The sequence below is a fragment of the Callospermophilus lateralis genome, chromosome 9 (assembly GCF_048772815.1).
Source record: "Callospermophilus lateralis isolate mCalLat2 chromosome 9, mCalLat2.hap1, whole genome shotgun sequence".
NCBI lineage: Eukaryota > Metazoa > Chordata > Mammalia > Rodentia > Sciuridae > Callospermophilus > Callospermophilus lateralis.
The window spans coordinates 94,648,443-94,667,162 of record NC_135313.1 but is presented as its reverse complement, the minus strand read 5'-3'; the positions used below and the strand labels follow the sequence as shown (position 1 = coordinate 94,667,162).

The window sequence follows — 18,720 nt, the reverse complement described above, 5'->3', positions numbered from 1 at the left end:
GCTGGTGAAGTCCTCCAACTGTGCTTCTCAGACCCACCTGGAAAGGTCACGTAGGCCTGCGCTCCTTTGGAAAGCTTCATGTGGCGGGCTCCCTCCCTTTCCGTGGGAGAGAATTGCTCACAGAGGACATAGGTCATCTCAGAGACGAGCAAGGGATGGGACCTGGGCAGGGTACCGGGCAGTGCTAGTTGCATCCTCCCAAACCCCCACCCCATGTCTGCCTTCTGTGGGAACTCTTCCAAGCCCTTCGGGAAGTCCTGCCCTTGTCCTACCAGAGTACCCCTGGGTTAAAGCACCCCATTATAACTGTGACCAATGGGCTGCCCCAGGTGCACACTGGCCACCACTCTCCAAGATTGACTGGGCACTTTCCTATATGCCGTGAAGTCCTTGCAGCACTACCTGTTCCACCTATTGGGTAAACTGAGGCACACAGAGGCTGGGTAGCTCGCCAGGGTCCCCCAGAGCGAGTGGCTCTCTCCAGCACTAACACTCTTGGTGGTGTCCCTGCATACTGGCCACCTGGTGGTCTTCCCAGAGCCAACCCCACACAGCCTCAGAGACCTGAAGGGCCCTGAGCTCTGCCAGCTCACGGTGGTTTCTGGAACTTGGGCCAACCTGGGCTCAGACCCCAGCCCTGCCAGTGGCCCTCGGGCAGCCACTGTCTCCTCATCCGTCACCCTGGAGGGTCACCTCTCGGCTGTTGAGGGGCTGAAACGGGGAGAAGTCCTCTGGTCACACCGTCCCCTTCATCCCCTAGGGAGGCCAAGGGAGGGCAGAGACTGCTGCTCTCCACACTGCACGAAGAGTACGAGTTTGTGTCCCCCAGCTGTGTGGCCATCGCTGAGCTGGTGGCCCTGTTTCTGGAGGGCCTGAAGGAGAGGTCCGTGTTCGCCATGGCCCTGCAGGACAGGAAGGCCACAGGTGCCCGCTGGTCGGGGAGGCACAGTGAGGGGCCACTCGGGGGCCAATGGGGAGGTGGCTCACCCATGTCCATGTCACAGCAGCCACCAGGCACAGAGCAAGGCCTGGGAACACAAACAGAGGGAAGAAGGGAGGGTCCCAACCTTCTCTTAGTCTCTGTTTCCTCTTGCACAAGTTGAGGGGGTTCAAGGAGATGGCCTCCGACCCTCCAAGGCTGGTTTTGTGGGCAGAAACACTGGCGAGGCTGGCCCTCTCCTGGCGGCTTTGAACACCATCCCACAGCCACCTTATTATCCCATTTTACAGACACAGAATTAGAAACTCAGAGAGGGAGGTATCTTGCCCAGGGTCACACAGCTCAGGGAGGTGAGAGTCTAGTTCCTGGCCACAACTTTTCTGTGGCACTCCAGAGAGAGCTGAGCTGTGGCCATGTGAAGGCAGAGGTGGGACAAGGCCCCAGGGCCTCTGCCCAGCCCAGACTGGTCAGCCAGGCATTCATAAGCAATACAGTGGTACACATAGTACAGGGGCTTCAGAAGGGATGGACCGCTGGGATGCAGAGGAAGGGCGGTGCATAGCAGTGAGAAATATCCCAGATGTGTTACCCTGTTGCTCTTTTTGTTCCTGTGTGTGTGTGTGTGTGTGTGTGTGTGTGTGTGACCGGCAGATGATGTCACCCTCCTGTCCTTCAAAAAGGGGGACTTGATAATCCTGACCAAGAAGCAGGCCCTGCTTGCCTCTGAGAGCTGGACCCTGGGCCAGAACGACAGGACTGGCAAGACGGGGCTGGTGCCCACCGCCTGCCTCTACACCATCCCAACGCTCAACAAGCCCTCGTCCCAGCTGCTGGTGGGTCACATGCTCACCTCTGCTCACCTGGGAAGCTGCAGACATGGCTCAGAGATGTCTGCCTGGGGGCCTCGCTAAGTCACCCATACCCTGACAGAGGACCAGGAGGGCCACCTGGGCACCAGGGCAGCTCTGCCAGCCCTTTCCATCCCCAGGGGTGATCATAAAGCTGGCACAATATTTATGCAGAACACAGCCCAGCAGTCGGCACTTAGTAGGTGCTCAATAAATGGGCACTCCCTCTCTGTCTCCTACCATGGGTGTGTCCTGGGGACAAACTTATCCTTCCCCAGCCTCATTTAAATTGTGAACCCAGGGTACCCAAGTCTTCCTCTGCCCCGAAATCCACCCTATCCCAATCCCTAAGAGGAGCCTCACAGGAAGCCAGGAGCAGGCAGGCATTCTAGCATACATACATTGAGTGCCAATTGTGTGCCCTGTGCTGGAAATACAAGGTTGACCTCAACACCCTCAGGGAGACTCCAGACTTTTGGACAAACTGATGGCAAATACACAGGTGCTACCAAGAAGCAGCACTGGTTGTTATGGAAACAGATAACAGAGGGGAGGGGTGTCCTGTCTGGAGGGCATCCCTGAGGGAGAGATGTTTGTGCTGAGGCCTGCGGTTGCGGGTGGACCAGGCAAACAAGGCCAAAGTGAGGGATGTCCCTAAGGAGAGGTACCCTAGAACAGAGCCAGGGAATCTGAGAGAACCCAAGTGGCCACACCCTGAGAGCAGGATGGGCTGGGCTCTACACCAATGGCACTAATCCTCCTCTGAGGACTCGGGGGAAACCGGGCTCAGAGAGGTTGAGTCACTGTGCTGGGGTCCCAAAGCAAGAGAAGCAGAAGGGTAGACCCAGGTCCAACCAGCTCTAAGGTCTGACCCCTCCCAAGTCACTGAGGCAACCAGGCCAGGAGACGATGATGGGAAGGGCTTCATGGGCAGTGTCTCCTAGATGCCCACAGCCTGTTCCCCCTACAGAGCTTGCTGGCCATGTCACCAGAGAAGCGGAAGCTGGCGGCCCAGGAAAAGCAGCCCTCAGAGCCCCTGCCGGAGGCGCAGCCCGAGGAGAAGCTGCACACCCTGGAGGAGTTCTCCTACGAGTTCTTCAGGTGCCCACCTGCTGGCCTCCCCAGGCAAGGGGAAGCCGGGAGGTTGGATGGGGACAGGGAGGGAGCACTGGGCAGGGAAGGCCTCACGGCAGGCCCTGGCTCCAGCCTCCGTCCCTGACAGGGCCCCAGAGAAGGAAACGGTCAGCAGAGCCATGATGCCCCTGGCCCGCGCCCGGGGCCACCTGTGGGCCTATTCCCCGGAGCCACTGCGGCAGCCCCTGCTCAAGCGCGTCCATGATAGAGCTGACCTGCGGGACGCCGCCTGCCAGATCTTCCATGATATCCTTCCCCAGCCACCGGCCCTCACCACATGCCATGTGCACCTGTGTGTCCCCTCCTAGCCCCATGGGTGGGGCCAGACGTCACCTCACCAAAGGGATGCTTAGGGCTCCGTGTGGGGCCAGGGTTGAGGGTCAGTGTGGGACCAGGGGTCAGTGGCTAGCCCTGGTCAGGGGGTCAGCTCAGGGCCACCCCCCAGCGCTGTTCTCCTTGACATCTGTACCCATCCTCAAGTACATGGGGGACTACCCCTCCCGGCAGGCCTGGCCCACCCTGGAGCTCACAGATCAGATCTTCTCACTGCCCCTGCAGGACTCAGCCCTGCAGGACGAGGTCTACTGCCAGATCCTGAAGCAGCTGACCCAGAACTCCAACAGGTCTGCCGGGGGTGGCCGGGTGGAAGGCGCTGGCTCCCTCAGCCTTCATCCAGCCTCCTAGGTCCCAGCTCTGCTCTCCTGGTATCTCAACGGGGGGTCAGCACAGGAGGGCACAGTCCCACCTTGTGCCCTGCCTGCTCCACCCTTTCTCTCTGTGACCTGAGCAGGCCACAGCCTCTCTGAACCTCACTGTCCACAAAATGGGCACCATGGTACCCCTTTCCGTCTCTAGGCTGTGAAAGGCCTATGAAATCAGGTAGTATCCTTGCTGGTGTCCCCCTGAGTCCTCCCCTTGGCCAGGCCCCCAGACCTCCAGACCCAGGCGGGTCTTACATTTCTGCTACCCAAGCTGCCTGCCTGGCCTGGGACCCAGGAGGGAGCCCTTCCTGCTGATGGCCACTTGCCTCTCCCCAGGTACAGCGAGGAGCGCGGCTGGCAGCTCTTGTGGCTCTGCACAGGCCTCTTCCCACCTGGCAAGGCCCTGCTGCCCCATGCTCAGAAGTTTCTAGACACTCGGAGGAAGAAGCTGCTGGCCCCTGACTGCAGCCGCCGCATCCAAAAGGTCCTGAGGTGAGCCGGTCACCTCCAGACCCCAGAGCATCAACTCTGGGACAGCGAGCCAGGGCGCAGAGGGACCTGGCCCAGCCCTCCAGGAGGAGCACAGTCAGCAGGGAGACCCATCAGCAGGGTGGACCGAGAATCCTCTCCAAAAGCTGGTGTCAGTCTGGACAGACAGGACGAGGCCCCAAGCCAGTGGGAAAGGGGACAGAGGCTGAGGCCCCTAAAGGTCACAGTGAGGTCTGGGCAGTCAGAAAGGACTGTCATAGCTATCTTATCTGTAGCTCACCTGCTCCACCACTGCCCACCAGGACACAGAGACACTGGCCAGAGGTGACCTAGATGTTCCCACCCATCCCAGGGTAGCTGAAATCAGGGACCCCTCCCTTCCTCGTTCTTCCCACAGTCAGAAGTCCTTCCTAGATTGTCCTGAGTCTCCTGCACACCACCTGCCTCCACTTGGCTTGGCCTCCTGTGGCCATGGAGTGGGGGGAGTTGACTGTGAGTGACCACATGTCAATGACAGCTGCTGTCATGGAGGGAGGTGGGCACTCTCAGAGAGACCCTGCTGAGCGTCCTCAGCCCCTCCCTGATGCACTTTTGAATGAGAATAAGGACACATCTGGCCTTGCCCACATTGCTTCCTCCTGGCACGGGCTCCTCTTTCTTCATGTGTGTCCATCTGGGAGGTGACCCCAGGCCTATTTCCATCATGGCCCTCTCTGAGCTCACCTAGCAGATGTAGCCCCTTGGGCTAAGGAACCCACTACACCCCCTGAACCCCCATAGAAGTCACCACAGGGGCTGTTTCTGGAGCCTGGCTTAGGGTCCAAGTGGAGGCTGGTGGCTGGGGCAGGGGCAAGGTGGGCCTGGGGACAGCATCTGCAGCGTGCACTGTCTCTCTCAGGACAGGACCTCGGAAGCAGCCCCCGCATCAGGTGGAGGTGGAGGCCGCAGAGCAGAATGTCTCCCGAATATGCCACAAGATCTACTTCCCCAATGACACCGACGAGGTTAGAACCCCACCCTGGTACCACCAGCCTCAGGCTTCAGGAGACTGTGGGGCATCCGCGCCACTGTGCAGGCTCCTTGGCCACCCAAGCTGAGCCTTGTCCAGTCCAGAGCAGATGGTTTCACCTTCACCCTCCCACACCGTCCACCCGGGTTGCAGGCCCCACCTGGGTTGCAGGCCCCGCCTGGGTGTGGAACACAGGGGTACAGAATCCAAGAGGACAGATACAGAGGGCAGGGGGTCATGGGGGAGGCTGTTTGTGCAATTGGAAGTAGGGACTGTCCAAAATACTAAGTTGCGGACACCAGGTCAAGAACACAGAAAATTGGTGAGCAGAAGTGTGGGCAGCAAGTTTGAGGCCCAGGGCTTAGGGTCGGTCCCTGGGGCAATGGTGAGCAGGTGCCAGCTTTGGATGTGCCTCGTGGACAGAGCCTGCCATGGCAGCTCAGGAGAATGGAGGGCACTGGGAGTCCATCAGGACCCAGCTGTGACAAAGAGACCCTTGGCAAGAGGCAGCAAAGGGAGGCGGGCCCCGGGGACTGAGCAGCCAAGGCAGATGGTACCATCTTCACACCCTGTTGGCAAGTTGGTCTCTATGGCCTTGGGGACAGCTAAGTCCCTAGAATGGAAACTTCCCATGGTCTGACTGCAGGACTCTCACAGCAAGTTCAAAGGCTGGGCCCCCTGGGTCCCCAGACAGTGAGTGCTGTGACTAAGCAATGTGACCCTCCAGATGGCTGTCTGGGAGGGAGGCCTGGCACTCTCAGCCCAGCGCACACCCAGCCTGAGTTTCATGAAGGAGCAAAAGCACCAGCCATGAAGGGTGATCCCAGGCTGTGCCTTGCCCTGAGACAGCTGCGTGGGGAGGCTTCCCGTCGGCCTGGGGCCCTCACCTGCCATCTCTCTGCCCAGATGCTGGAGGTGGGCGCCAACACTCGGGTGCGAGACGTGTGTGAGAGCATCGCCACCAGGTTACAGCTGGCCTCCTGGGAAGGCTGCAGCCTCTTCATCAAGATCTCAGACAAGGTGTGCTGGCCTGGCAGGCCAGGGGAGGGCAGGCAGGGGTCCTGTGGGGCGGGGTGGACTTCAGCCTCTCGGCATGGCTGTGCTGGGCCAGGCCCATTACTGCACAGCTGGGCTGTTAGGATGAAAGAAGATGGGTCTTGGGGCTAAAGCCCTGGCCTCACACACCCCGGGCCTGGGTGACTCCAACCCCAACAGTGTACCCAGCTTACCAGGCCGAAGTAGATGGCCACTGGACCCCAGTCCCACAGGGTCTCCCTGGAAGCCACACTACCTTCCTGCCCTCTGTCCCTGCCCAACCCCAGGTCATCAGCCAGAAAGAAGGAGACTTCTTTTTCGACTCCTTGAGGCATATGTCTGACTGGGTAAAGAAGAACAAGCCCCAGAAAGAAGGTTAGGGGGTCTCAGGGGCGGGGGGACTAGCTGGGATGGAGGGGAGAGTGTGGGATTATCTGCCTTGTTCCAGCACTTCTGCATGGCCCTGGGGTCATTCCTTCATTCACTCGTTGTCCTATATGCCCCTGGACACAGAGTTGGCTGTAGTGGACAGGCCCCAACCCCAAGGGGAGGTCCAGGAACATTCTTGGAGGAGGTGGTCCCCACACTACTCTTGAAAGATGAGGAAGAGTTGGAGGCCAGGGAGGAAAAATTGTGAGACTTTCCAAAGGAGATGGCAGCAGGAGCAAAGTGGGGGGGAAACCTGTGCTGATGCAGGGAATGGGGTGCACGGCCCTGTTTGGGCCATGGGAGTGGGCTGTGGAACCTGCTGGAACAAGCTTGGTGCCCACTACTGCCCCTCGTCCAGGGGCCCCCGTGACACTCCCCTACCAGGTGTACTTCATGCGGAAATTGTGGATCAACGTGGCCCCAGGGAAGGACATGAATGCAGACACCATACTCCACTACCATCAGGTACCTGGCAGGCTTCCCCGACCCAGCCCCTGCCCACCCGCGGCCATTGGCTCCACTCCCATTCCATCCCACGTCCTCCCTGAGAGTCGGGGAGGCTGAGGCCAGGGCAGGGCTGCCTTGCCCCAGGGCACCAGCCAGTGTCCCATGAAGTGGGCAGGTCCAGCCCATGAGGACTCTGGAGCCAGGAGCAGAGCACAGCAGCATCCGGGAACAGTAACTGCACTGTTACCTGCAGCGGGATTGGAGCGGGTGAGGAGAGAAGGTCCCAGAGCTTGTGGAGTACTGGCCGGTGCCCTGACAGACCAACTCTATGTGGGTAGAGCACCGTGGCCACCACGGCAGGATGTCAGCTGTGCCCTGCCTCAAGGGTGACTCCCATGACCCAAAATTACCAAGGGCCTCAGCTTTGACCTACTCAGTCTCTCCCAGATGGGGGCAGGCTAACACCCCAGCCCCCCCACCTGCTCATGAAGGTGGGAGATAAGCCAGCAGCCTGAGGCCCAGCATGTCCACTACTCAGGAGCTGCCCAAGTACCTGCGTGGGTTCCACAAGTGTTCCCGGGAAGATGCTGTCCACCTGGCGGGCCTCATCTACAAGGCCCAGTTTGATAATGACCGGTCCCAGCTGGCTAGTATACCCAAGATCCTGAGGGAACTGGTGCCCGAGAACCTCACTCGCCTGATGTCCTCCGAGGAGTGGAAAAAGGTGCTTGATGGGTTGTGGAGGGGGTCCTCAGGCTGCCAGCCCTACCAGGGACCCCACCTGGTGTCCGGTTCTGCCCCCCCATGCAGTGGGCACACTGCTGGGCATGGGAGGGGGGCTGATCACCACGCCTTTCCCAACCCCCCATCCACAGAGCCGCTCCATCTTCCACCTAGACTGGCCCTCAGGCAGATGGGCGCCACTCTGGCCAGGGCCTCAGAGGCCTCTGGGGCATCTAGGCCCAGAAGGAAAAATCCCCTCTGGCCAGGACAGCCCCACTCAGGCCCTGACTGGCCCTGTCTTCCCCCAGAGCCTCCTCGTGGAATGTGATAAGCACAAAGACAAGACCGTGCAGGAGGCCAAGGTGGCCTTCCTGAAGTGGATCTGCCGGTGGCCCACCTTTGGGTCCGCCTTCTTTGAGGTGAAGGTAAGCCTCGCCCCACACAAGCCCCACGCAGTCTGACCCCAAGCACCCATCAGGTGGGGTTGACTGCCAGGTATGACAGAAACGTGTGTGTGTGCGTGTGCACACCTGTGTACCTGCCTGTGCCCCAGGTGAGCACCTAGAAAGTGGACACCTGGCCTCTGAGTTGGGCTATGACCATTGTGCCTCTCCCTCTCCAGCAAACCTCAGAGCCGTCCTATCCAGACATCGTCCTCATCGCCATCAACCGACACGGGGTCCTGCTCATCCACCCCAAGACCAAGGTAGAACAGCAGGTCCTGGGGCAGGGCTGGGGGTCACCAGGGTCCTAGGACCCCTGTGCAGGTGGGGCTGCAGTCACCAGTCTGATGTGCCATGCGTGCCCTCCTGTCCCCCAATACACACACATGCACGCACGCACACTCAGGTATGCACAACCCACGGGCTGTGGTCCCAGCCCACCTGCCTCTCTGCCCACAGGACCTGCTCACCACCTACCCCTTCACTAAGATCTCCAGCTGGAGCAGTGGTAGCACCTACTTCCACATGGCACTGGGGAGCCTGGGCCGGGGGACGCGCTTGCTGTGTGAGACCTCTCTGGTGAGCCCAGGCCCTGTTGTCCACCCAGATAGACAGCACCTGCGGGCACCAAGGACTGGTCTTCCCGCCCTCACCTCATGAGGGATCAGGTGCTCAGGGCTACGCTGGGCCAACAGAGGCCCGCAGGGAGATGAGGTGCATCCCGAGGGCCAGCAGTCGGCAGCCACTGCGGCAAGACCTCATAGCAGGGATCCGTGCCGTCGGGCCCACTGGGGGAGGCATGGAGGGAAATCAGGCCCAACAGGACAGAGGGGACCCCAACAGCTGGGCCCTTTCTTCCCCACCGTGTGGCTGCAGCAGAGATGCTGGATGCCACCAGATCCCTGCATCCAAGACCCCAGCTGCCCTCCCCGTGCCCACAGCCTCTGACCCAAACCTGTCCCCATTCAGGGCTACAAGATGGACGACCTGCTGACATCGTACGTGCAACAGCTCCTGAGTGCTGTGAACAAACAAAGAGGCCCCCGGGCCCCATCACTGGCCAGCACTTAACAGCCACCTGCCCAATTTAGGATCCCTCAGGGTATAAACTCAGGGCCTGCCCCCTGCATATACCCCACTTCCCTAAGGTGCCTGTCTCCTGAGTGCTGACCATGGAGGCCAGAGGTCGTCTCTGGCTCCAGACTCAAGCAAGATGACTGAGAGAACCCCTCCCCCTGAACATTTAATAAAATTTCATGGAGCCGTGGAAGCGTGTCAGTGAGGTAACAGGCCGAGTGACAGGTGGACAGCAGGCTTGGGAGGCACTGACCCCCCCACACACACACAGCGTCTCTTCCAGTAAAAGCAAAGAGCATTGCAACTTCTCCAGGAAACCCCGGTGACAGCTGCATTCCCCAGGAATGACCTCATGTGCACTTTCTCCTTCTTCCCTCCTTCTGCCTCCTGCCGGCCCTTCCTTCCTGTCCTCAGACTGGACACAGGGTATTCACTGAGATTCCTCCTTCCAGGACCCCCTGCGCTTTCCTCCTCCCCCACGGTAAGACACAGGGACGTGTGCACTGTTTCCAGGGGGGCTGGGGTGGAGGCCATAGGGGGCTGGGGTGGAGGCCATGTGGGGCCAGCATTCTCTTGGGTAGCTGACTTCGTGCTAAGGCCAGGCTGTGCCCAGGCAATGGGTAGAGCTGGATGCAAGGCTTGGAGGCCTGGGTCACCCCCACCTATCTCAGAGACCCCTCAGCCCAGCCTCCATAGACCACCTGACACCCTGACCTGCCTGACGGTTCCTGGCTGGCCTTCTGTCTGTCTGCTTGGCCTGAGACAGGGCTGGGTTGCCCCTGACCTCTTCTGCCTGCCTGTCTGGTGTTTAGTAACCCCAGCAGCAGGGGGTCCACATGAGCAGAGACCCCACTCCCTTCACCCCTGACGCCACAAACCACACAGGCCACGGTGGGCACGTGAATAAGCCTTCATTGTGCAAAGGTGAGCCCCACGGCCAGGTCTAGGCTGGCCACGGAGGATGGGTCCGCCCTGGAAGTGGGAGAGAGCCGCCCCTCACTCCACCACCTCCTGGCCCCAGGCCATGCCCAGAGGCTCAGCATAGATCCTGGGTTTGAGGAGAGGGGAACCACAGCTTGAGGAGGGCGGCCGAGACAAGATGTCAGAGAGGGTCCTGGAGTAGGGGAGGGTGGAGCCACGTCCCTCCAGCCGGTTTGTGGGTGGGCATGGCCCAGGATGAACAGAGGGACCCTTCGTGATTGAGTGAGTGACTGTGGGATTGAAGAGTGGTGTCCCCAGCCCCAGAAGCCTCCACCTGCCTGGACCTGATGGCCGTGGGTGCTCCACGTGCCACTCGGGCTGAGGCTCCATAGCAGAGTGAGTGCCAAGAAGACCCCTGCAGAGCAGGACAGGTCAGGGGCACAGGTGGAAGCGGCTGTCAGGTGCGGATCAGGCCTCGGCACAGAAGAGGAAGGAGAGGGATGGCCAAGGGGGGAGGTGCTGGAGCACACAGACGGGATGGGAAGGGAGGCCCTGGTGAGTGGGGAGAGGGCAGAAGGCAGGGCACAGGGCTGAGAGAAGGAAAGAGCGGAGAAGTGGGGGGCGGCCAGGAGAACCCCTTGGGTAGCTGACTTCATGCTAAGGCCAGGCTGTGCCCAGGCAGTGGGTAGAGCTGGATGCAAGGCTTGGAGGCCAGGCAACCAGGGACCCTTTAGGCAGAGTTAACATCCACGGACTTGGGCTGGGCCTTGCGGGAGGTCAAATCTGAGAGCTTCTTCAGCCGCTTCTTCAGCTCCAGCGGGAACTTCTCGTAGCATTTCTTACACACGGGCTTCATGTCGAACTCCACAAACTTGTTCCTGGGGATGAAGTCAGCAATCCATGCCCCACTGACTCTGAACCCAGATAATGAGCCAGAGGCAGCAAGGGCCTGCTTCTGGCCACAGGGCACATGGGGATAAGGAGATGGGACCTCCTTCTCTCCTGGAGGCTTCTCAGATTTTTCGGACCCTCCAAAACCCTCTATGGCTGCCTACTTCCCATGGAAGCCTGGGCTCCAAATCACTGGACTCCTCACAGCCCCATCCAGGCTTCCCTGACACATTTGACTTTCATATGCTGTCCCCTGAGCTAGAATGCCTACTCTCCCAAGAGTTCAGAGTCTTTGTGGATGTGTTACTCCCTCCCTCACCATACCCTGGAGTTCCGGGACCTGTCCCCATCTGCCTGGGCTGCCCGGAACATCCCGGGGCCTGACCACCACAGTGTGCAGGGAAGGCTGGATAAGAAAAGGAAAGGACCTCCAGAGAGCCCCCACCACACGCCCCTGCAGGTGGGAGGCAGTGGGCTGACTCACTTCAGGGTGAGCTTGCTGTGGCAGGTGGAGCAGGAGAAGCAGTTCACACACCAGGCCTTGTTGAGGGCAGACACCACTGTGAGGGCAGAAGGGGGCTTAGCAGGTCAGCTGCAGGCCCAGCTGTGAAAAGCCAGAGCCAGCTGGGCCAGCAGCTGCAGAACCCACCGCCTGGAGGGAGAGCAGGGTGGGGGGTGGGAGGGACTCGGGGTCAGAGGGGCCTCACCATCACCCTCGATCACATGGCTGCAGTTGTAGCAGACGTCCCCAAAGAGCTGTGGACAGAGCAGGGTATCAGTGCGGGCTGCAGACCCCAGCCTGAGGCCCCCCAATGTGGCCACTCTCAGGCATCCCCTAAAGCCTTCCCACCAGGCACAGCCTCAGGCTGGGGTGGGGCATGGGGCCCACTACATCCATCCCTTGGAAGGAACAAAGTTAAGGCATTGCTCCCCAAGAGTGCTGTCGCTCCTGCTGGTGACCCGGAGGGCTGTGGGCCACCTCCACCTATTCACCAGAGCAGTGGCTAAGGAAGAGGAGGCTGGCTGTCACCCCATGTGCCTGGTACGGCACACTGTTATCTGGCTGGGTCCTCACAACAGGTACCGGCCACGAGGGCACAGTTTTCAAATGAGGACATCGAGCGGAGAAAGCTGCCTGTCTCAAGTCCCTAAGCTGGGATTCAGGCCTGGCCTCAGCCCCTCCGCGGGCTCCCAGGGCACTGCCCACAGCCTCTCCTGCTCACACAACAGCCCACAGCCTCTCCTCCCTCAGGCCCCTGAGACCCCCAGCCGTCCACCCAGACCCCCTGTGACCCCCATCCAGCCATCCAGATCCCCTGAGACCCCCAGCCATCTACCCAGACCCCCTGCAACCCCCAGCCGTCCACCCAGACCCCCTGTGACCCCCATCCATCCAGAACCCCTGAGACCCCCAGCCGTCTACCCAGATCCCCTGAGACCCCCAGCCATCCACCCAGACCCCCTGCAACCCCCAGCCATCCACCTAGACACCTTATGACCCCCAGCCATCCACCCAGACCCCTTGCAACCCCCAGCCGTCCACCCAGACCCACTGAGACCCCCAGCCATCCACCCAGACCCCCTGCGACCCCCAGCCATCCACCCAGACCCCCTGCGACCCCCAGCTGTCCACCCAGACCCCCTGCGACCCCCAGCTGTCCACCTGGACCCCCTGCGACCCCCAGCCATCCACCCAGATCCCCTGAGACCCCCAGCTGTCCACCCAGACCCCCTGCAACCCCCAGCTGTCCACCCAGACCCCCTGCAACCCCCAGCTGTCCACCCGGACCCCCTGCGACCCCCAGCCGTCCACCCAGACCCGTGTGCTGCGGGCTCGCCCGGCCGCCTACCTGGTTGTAGTGGGTCTCGCAGTAGGCCAGGCCCTTCTTCTCATAGTGCCGGTGGCCCAGGAATGGCTTCTCACACTTGGCACAGACAAAGTGCTGGGAGGAGAGAGGGTGGCTGGGGAGGTGTCAGGGCTAGAGCAGTGACCCCAGGAGGCAGAGGGAAGGGCAGAGGGGCGGGCGACTCCTTGGTCCTCCTTGAACACGGTGACATCCCTCGTCACCGTCCTCTCCCAGCCTGGGGTTCCCCGGGCAACCTCAGCCCAAGAAGCCAGGAGCTGGCAAGGTGCTGCGGTGTGGTGGCCTCTCACGGGTGGGAGCTGCCCCGCTCTCCGCAGGGTGCCTCTGGGGTGTCCTCCACAGACACAGGGTCACTGAGAGGCAGTTTGTAGCCATTTCATAGGTGAGGATGCACCTCCCCCAGGGGCACAGGCCAGGGCCTGGGTCAGGGCAGCATGGCCCACAGTCTCTCATAGGACCTTCTCAAAGAGGCCACCCAATACATAGTTTCTGGACACAGAGATGGCCAGGCCACCGGGGAACACAAACCTCCTTTCCAAGTGTGTCTATAAGAACACTAAAGCCCTCGGCCCAGAGGCGAGAGCTCCAGGTGACCCCGGTGTGCACACCTGGGCAGCCTACCAGTGCCACGTCTCCTTGAGACTGCACACGGCTGATTTTGCTCACCATAACCCCTCGGGGTGCCTCTGGCCAACTCTGGAATCCTCTGAAATGCAGGAGGTGGAAGAGGGAAGGTGGACGTGGCTGCCTGATCAAGACCTGTGGGCTCAGGTCTCCGGCGCCTATGGACAGCAGCAGTCCCTGGCCATGGACAAGAGGGGCAGCTCCCAGAGGCTGGGCCTCTCCGGGAGTCGGTGCACGACATGGGCTGGGATGTGAAGGGGGCTGTGAATGGGGGCACCCCTCAACCTGAAGCCTCGTGCTCCTGCCAGTCTCACCTCCACGTGCCACTGCTTGCCCAGCGCGTTGACCACACGGCCCTCAATGGGCCGGCGGCAGGCCCCGCAGATGGGGACCCCCATCTTGTCATGGCAAGGTAGGCAGTAGAGCTCACCCTTCAGCTCCCGGGCCTCGGCAGTCAGCTCCTTCCTGGAAGACAGCACAGACTCCTCCAGGTGTCACCCCTGACCTTTGGCAGGGTCACTCCAGCCTCTCTAGCCCAAAGGCTCTGTGCCCTGAAAGGCCCCACTCAGGCTGAGCCGAAACTCTCTGATCTTTGGGGGTTTTTTTTGGAGACTTCCTGTATGAGCCCCAGACAGGCCCTGGAGCACAGAATTCCCCCACAAGCCTGGCAGAAGGGTCCCTGTGTTCTGCCCCATCAGCCCTTTGAGAGGCAGGTCTGTTCTCAGACCTCCCTCCTCCTCCAAAGCAGACTGGGTGTCTGGGACAGGCACGGAAGGGACCAGAAGAGACTTTGAGGGAATGACTCCTCGTCCCTCTCCCACACCAGCACCAGCCTCACTCTCTACCCCTACCTCTCTGCTCCGTCTCAGCCATGTCTCTGCAGTCCAGGGGCCAACCCCCCACTTTCGCCCCCCCAAGTCTCAATTACCCCCTGAACAGAGTCCTGGAGAGAGGAGCTTCTGGCCCCGGCCACTTCCTGGTCCCTATTCTACCTCTTTCCTGCAGCTCCTCACCTCATGGTGTGGACACCCTCTCTGCCCCTCTGGTTCACCTCTCCTACCTCAGCACTGCCCTAGGTGCGGGTCCCAACACCCCTGCTCTCTGACAGCCATGGCTGTCCACCTGCCCCCAACCCAGGGACAGGACAGGCACCTACCCACAGTGGGTGCAGCTGAAGTGATCTGGGTGATAGGCGTCATTCCTGAACATGAGGGGCTGCTCATCAATGACCAGGTGGCACCGCTGACAGATGTACTTTCCTAGGCCCTTGGCCTTCTCACGGTTGTGGCAAGGTCGGCACAGGTGCCTGTAGGAGGTGAGGGTATTGTTAGGGGCAGGTCAATACCTCCTGCTCCCAGGATGGCCAGGCCACCTGTAGAAGAGAGCCCAGGACCCTGCCTGCAGCCTCAGCCAGAGCCTTGGGGCTTCAATGAGGCTCATCCCAGAAAGCAGGAAAGTAAGCTGCCCAGGGGGGCACAGGTGCACCCTTTAAAAAGAGGGCCCAGGGCGGCACAGGTGCACCCTTTAAAAGAAGTGGCCTCCTGTGCTCAGGAAAAAGACTAGGCATACAGCAGAATGTTCATGTTTTTCTATCTTTGGCTAGCATGTTTCTTCTTTTAAAAGTGGTATGTTTCCACCTTTCCTGAACCCAGGATAGTATATGGAACAGAACAGACATTTAATTGACATTCGCTGGAAAATCAGTTTCATTTCTCAAATGTCCCAACAGGAGCTACAGAGAAGGTTAGCTTCAAAATCCCACTGTGCCCAGCAGAGGGGCCATGGAGCACAGGACCATGCAACAGGCTCGTCCTTTCCTTTGGGGTCCACCAGATAAAAAGGGGTCCTAACGTGTACAGGCACCTTCTGTCTCCAAAGACAAATGCGGCTGTGTCAGACGGAGGCCCCAAACCCAGGAACTGTCATCACAGAGTCTTTTTTGTGAAGACCTCAGAGTCATTTCTGATGCTACTCCACAGCTGTGGTCTCAACTGAGTGAGAAATCAACATGGTTTCTGTTTCCCCTCCCTCAAAGGAGGCAAGAATTTAGATTCAGGGTCCTCAGGCAAAGATAGACAAAGAGGGCAATCCAGCGCCCCTTGTTTCTGATCCCCACCTGCCACCCCAATCTAAATGTGCTCCTGATGCAGCCATACCCTCCTTCCCAGGCCCCCAATCCACGGGGACGCCCCTTCACCCTTCCAACCTCCACATGGCAACCCCAATGTCGGCTCCTTTTACAGGGTGGCAGTTTACATAAGGGATTGACTCTCATTCAAAACCTCCCTGCCAGGTGAGAGTGGGCAGTCAACTCAGTGCCCCCAGCCTGGACCCCCAAGCCCGCCATGTCTGTTTGGATCTGGACTCCATCCCGCAGCTCCCTGCTCTTTACTTGCCCCAGAGTCCTACTTTACCAGGGGGCATGTCCCAGCGAGGTCCTGGGAACCACTCACTAACTAAAATCTGCCTGGCTCCTGGCTGTGCCTCCACCAGGTGCTGGGTGCCCAGCATGGGGCAGTGGCTCAGGTCAGTTTATTGAATATGTGAGGGAACAAGTGATTGTGCAATATAAGAAGGGAAGGACCGTGGGCATCATCTCCCTGTGACAACATGGCCAAGCCTGGCCTGGGCCCTTGGCTCTCCCCACCCCACAGTGGGCAGCAGATGTGGCCTGTAGCAGCAGCCTTCATTAACATGATCCAGGGATCCCTTCCTCACCCAGACACCTACGCCCCAGCCCCCACCCACACCACCTCCACATCTGCCCTAGGGCTGATCCACCCCACTCAGCCACCGACTGTGACCAGCCCACTCCCCCTGCCTCTGTCACAGTCAGTCTCTATTCCCCATAGTCCCACTCCCAATTTTGGAGATTACTCCTTAGCAGGAGGACAACATTCCACCATATAGAATAGCTCTATTTCAAAGCTGTAGAAATTTGCTCAACTTCCCAAATTCTACTGCAATGGTCAACGCCCTTCAAGCCTCCATCAGGAGTCACCTGGATAATGAAAAGTCTGTTGGTGTGTGTCGGGGGGTGGCTCAGTGGAAGAGCACTTGCCTAGCATGTATGAGGCACTGGGTTCAATCCCTGGCATTAGGAAGTGGAAGGGCAGGTCAGGGGGGACCCAGAAACGCCCACATTTCTTTTTTCCTTTTCTTTCTTTGTGTGTGTGTGTGTGTGTGTGTGTGTGTGTGTGTGTGTGTTTTACTAGGGATTAAACCCAGGGGCACTTTAACATTGAGCTACATCCCCCAGGCCTTTTAATCTTTTATTTTGGGATAGGGACTGAATAAGTTTCCCAGGCTGGTCTTGAACTTGCAATCCTCCTGCCTCAGCCTCCTGAGTTGCCAAGATGGCAGCGTGTTCCACTGCACCCAGCACACACCCCCATCTTCATCCAGTGTGAGTCAGTTCTTCCAGACAGCCCATCCAGGGCACAACAGGAAAGGGACCTCTACCCTGGCTCAGATACCTGCTTACCCACTGGCTCACAGGCAGGGCAGAGGAGCCCCCTACTCTTGTAGACACCCCAGCTGGGAAACAGGTTCAGGATAGACCCAAATCCCAGCACCAGATCCAAAGAGGACCTTTGGAATTTTTTTTTCCAGGTAGAATTCAAATGGAACCTAAGAATTCTAGCATTAAGATACAGCAGCAAAAGAGAACCACACAGCCTTGTGTGCACACGCCTGTAATCCCAGTGGCTCAGGAGGTTGAGGCAGGAGGATCACAAGTTCAAAGCCAACCTCAGCAACTTAGCAAGGCCCTAAGTAACTCAGTGAGACCCTGTCTCTAAATAAAACACAAAAAATGGCTGGGGATGTAGCTTGGTGGTTAAGCACCCCTGGATTCACTCCCCAATACTAAAAAAAAAAAAAAAAAAAAAAAAAAAAAATAGAACCACACAGAACACGCACAGGAAGCATAGCTTCTGGAGTGACACAGGCTTGGGTTTAAACCCTGGCTCTTTCAATTTCTGGCATTTGCCATTGAGTGGGTTACTTCACCTCTCTGAGCCTCAGATTCCTTGCCTACAAAATGGGGCAATAATCCAGATGCACAGGGTTATGCAAAAAGGCAAATTTCAGATAGTGTACATGGTAGGCACTCCCCAAGTGTCAGCCACATGCAGTTTTAAATAACAACTTAAAAGTCTTTGAAACCAGGATTGCTGATTTGGTTCTCCAGGTCTTTTGCAAAGATGGAGAGAAATGAGCTTGGTTCATTCAGTCTTGGGAGAGGCCATCCTGGCAAATACCCAAATTGCTCGGGCCCCAGCCTCGAGCAAACCATAGAGGAGTCTTAGGAGCCAGAAGTCAGTGGGCCGCAGTGGCTCTCTTGATGGCCCTTCTGTGCTGAGGAAGAATCCACACCGGCGAGGGCTGAGCCTGCAGGGCTGAGCTGCGTCCCCACGGGACAGACAGCACCCCATTATGAGGCGGCCTGCAGCTGTGCTTGATTCCACATAAAGGCCATGATTTATTCCACATGCCCAAACGCAGCCTAATTATACAGGGCAGGACACAAGGACCGTACAGCAAGTGTCCTGAAAGAATCCCCTCTCATTCCGCCCAACAAGACTCCTCAGCCTCCCGCCCTCTGCATTCACGGACACCCCCTCCCGCCCACCCAGCGCAGGCCTGGGAGCGCGGGCCTGTTGCCATGGTGGCTGGCCCCTCCCTGCCCCCCCCATTAGTAGGAAACCATCCCCTTCTGAAATGTCCCCTTGTCAGCTTCAGTCAGAGCCCCCCACCCAGCCCCAGCCGTCACCCACTCCCAGGCTCCCAAGGCAGTCACACACTCAGCCTCTGTGACGCTCAGTGGCCAAGCTGGGAGGGGGGTGCACAGGCTGGGGACACTGGAATATTCACGGCCCCGTTGCAGCGGAGGCAGCCGGAGGAGCAGCCCACCCCACAAGGGACCCCTCAGGAATGAAGTAGCCTTTCAGGGCTGGAGGGGCTGCAGGCTCCCTTCCTCTCCTTAAATAGCCAGCCGTTCACCCGCAGCTGCACAGAGGCCACCGCCGACGCCACCGCCCGCGCCCACAGCTCACCTGCCACCCCAGCTCCTGTCCCTTCCTCCTGGACTAGCTGTGAGAGGTAAGGAGCAGGACGGGGCGGGCAGGCAGGGTGTCCAGGAG

The 18,720-nt window shown here is 59.3% G+C and overlaps 2 protein-coding genes across 5 annotated transcripts in view; one reads left to right on the top strand and one right to left on the bottom strand.

Annotated features, from left to right (window-relative positions):
* Positions 1-9,269, top strand: part of Myo7b (myosin VIIB) — a 66,761-nt gene extending 57,492 nt beyond the window's left edge. For both annotated transcript variants that reach the window (XM_076865913.2, XM_076865912.2), the window contains 15 exons: positions 761-924; positions 1,592-1,773; positions 2,759-2,889; positions 3,011-3,168; positions 3,392-3,545; positions 3,960-4,115; positions 5,011-5,116; positions 6,028-6,141; positions 6,444-6,531; positions 6,944-7,050; positions 7,571-7,756; positions 8,064-8,180; positions 8,378-8,461; positions 8,658-8,777; positions 9,168-9,269. In XM_076865913.2, coding sequence (XP_076722028.2) covers positions 761-924; positions 1,592-1,773; positions 2,759-2,889; positions 3,011-3,168; positions 3,392-3,545; positions 3,960-4,115; positions 5,011-5,116; positions 6,028-6,141; positions 6,444-6,531; positions 6,944-7,050; positions 7,571-7,756; positions 8,064-8,180; positions 8,378-8,461; positions 8,658-8,777; positions 9,168-9,269 — 1,969 coding nt within the window. The remainder of the gene's footprint in view (positions 1-760; positions 925-1,591; positions 1,774-2,758; positions 2,890-3,010; positions 3,169-3,391; positions 3,546-3,959; positions 4,116-5,010; positions 5,117-6,027; positions 6,142-6,443; positions 6,532-6,943; positions 7,051-7,570; positions 7,757-8,063; positions 8,181-8,377; positions 8,462-8,657; positions 8,778-9,167) is intronic.
* A 902-nt stretch (positions 9,270-10,171) lies between these two features.
* Positions 10,172-18,720, bottom strand: part of Lims2 (LIM zinc finger domain containing 2) — a 37,830-nt gene continuing 29,281 nt past the window's right edge. For all 3 annotated transcript variants that reach the window (XM_076865636.2, XM_076865635.2, XM_076865634.2), the window contains exons 5-10: positions 14,733-14,882; positions 13,891-14,041; positions 12,938-13,030; positions 11,795-11,843; positions 11,572-11,647; positions 10,172-11,074 (exon numbers count right to left, since the gene is read on the bottom strand). In XM_076865636.2, coding sequence (XP_076721751.1) covers positions 10,927-11,074; positions 11,572-11,647; positions 11,795-11,843; positions 12,938-13,030; positions 13,891-14,041; positions 14,733-14,882 — 667 coding nt within the window. In that variant the 3' untranslated portion in view covers positions 10,172-10,926. The remainder of the gene's footprint in view (positions 11,075-11,571; positions 11,648-11,794; positions 11,844-12,937; positions 13,031-13,890; positions 14,042-14,732; positions 14,883-18,720) is intronic.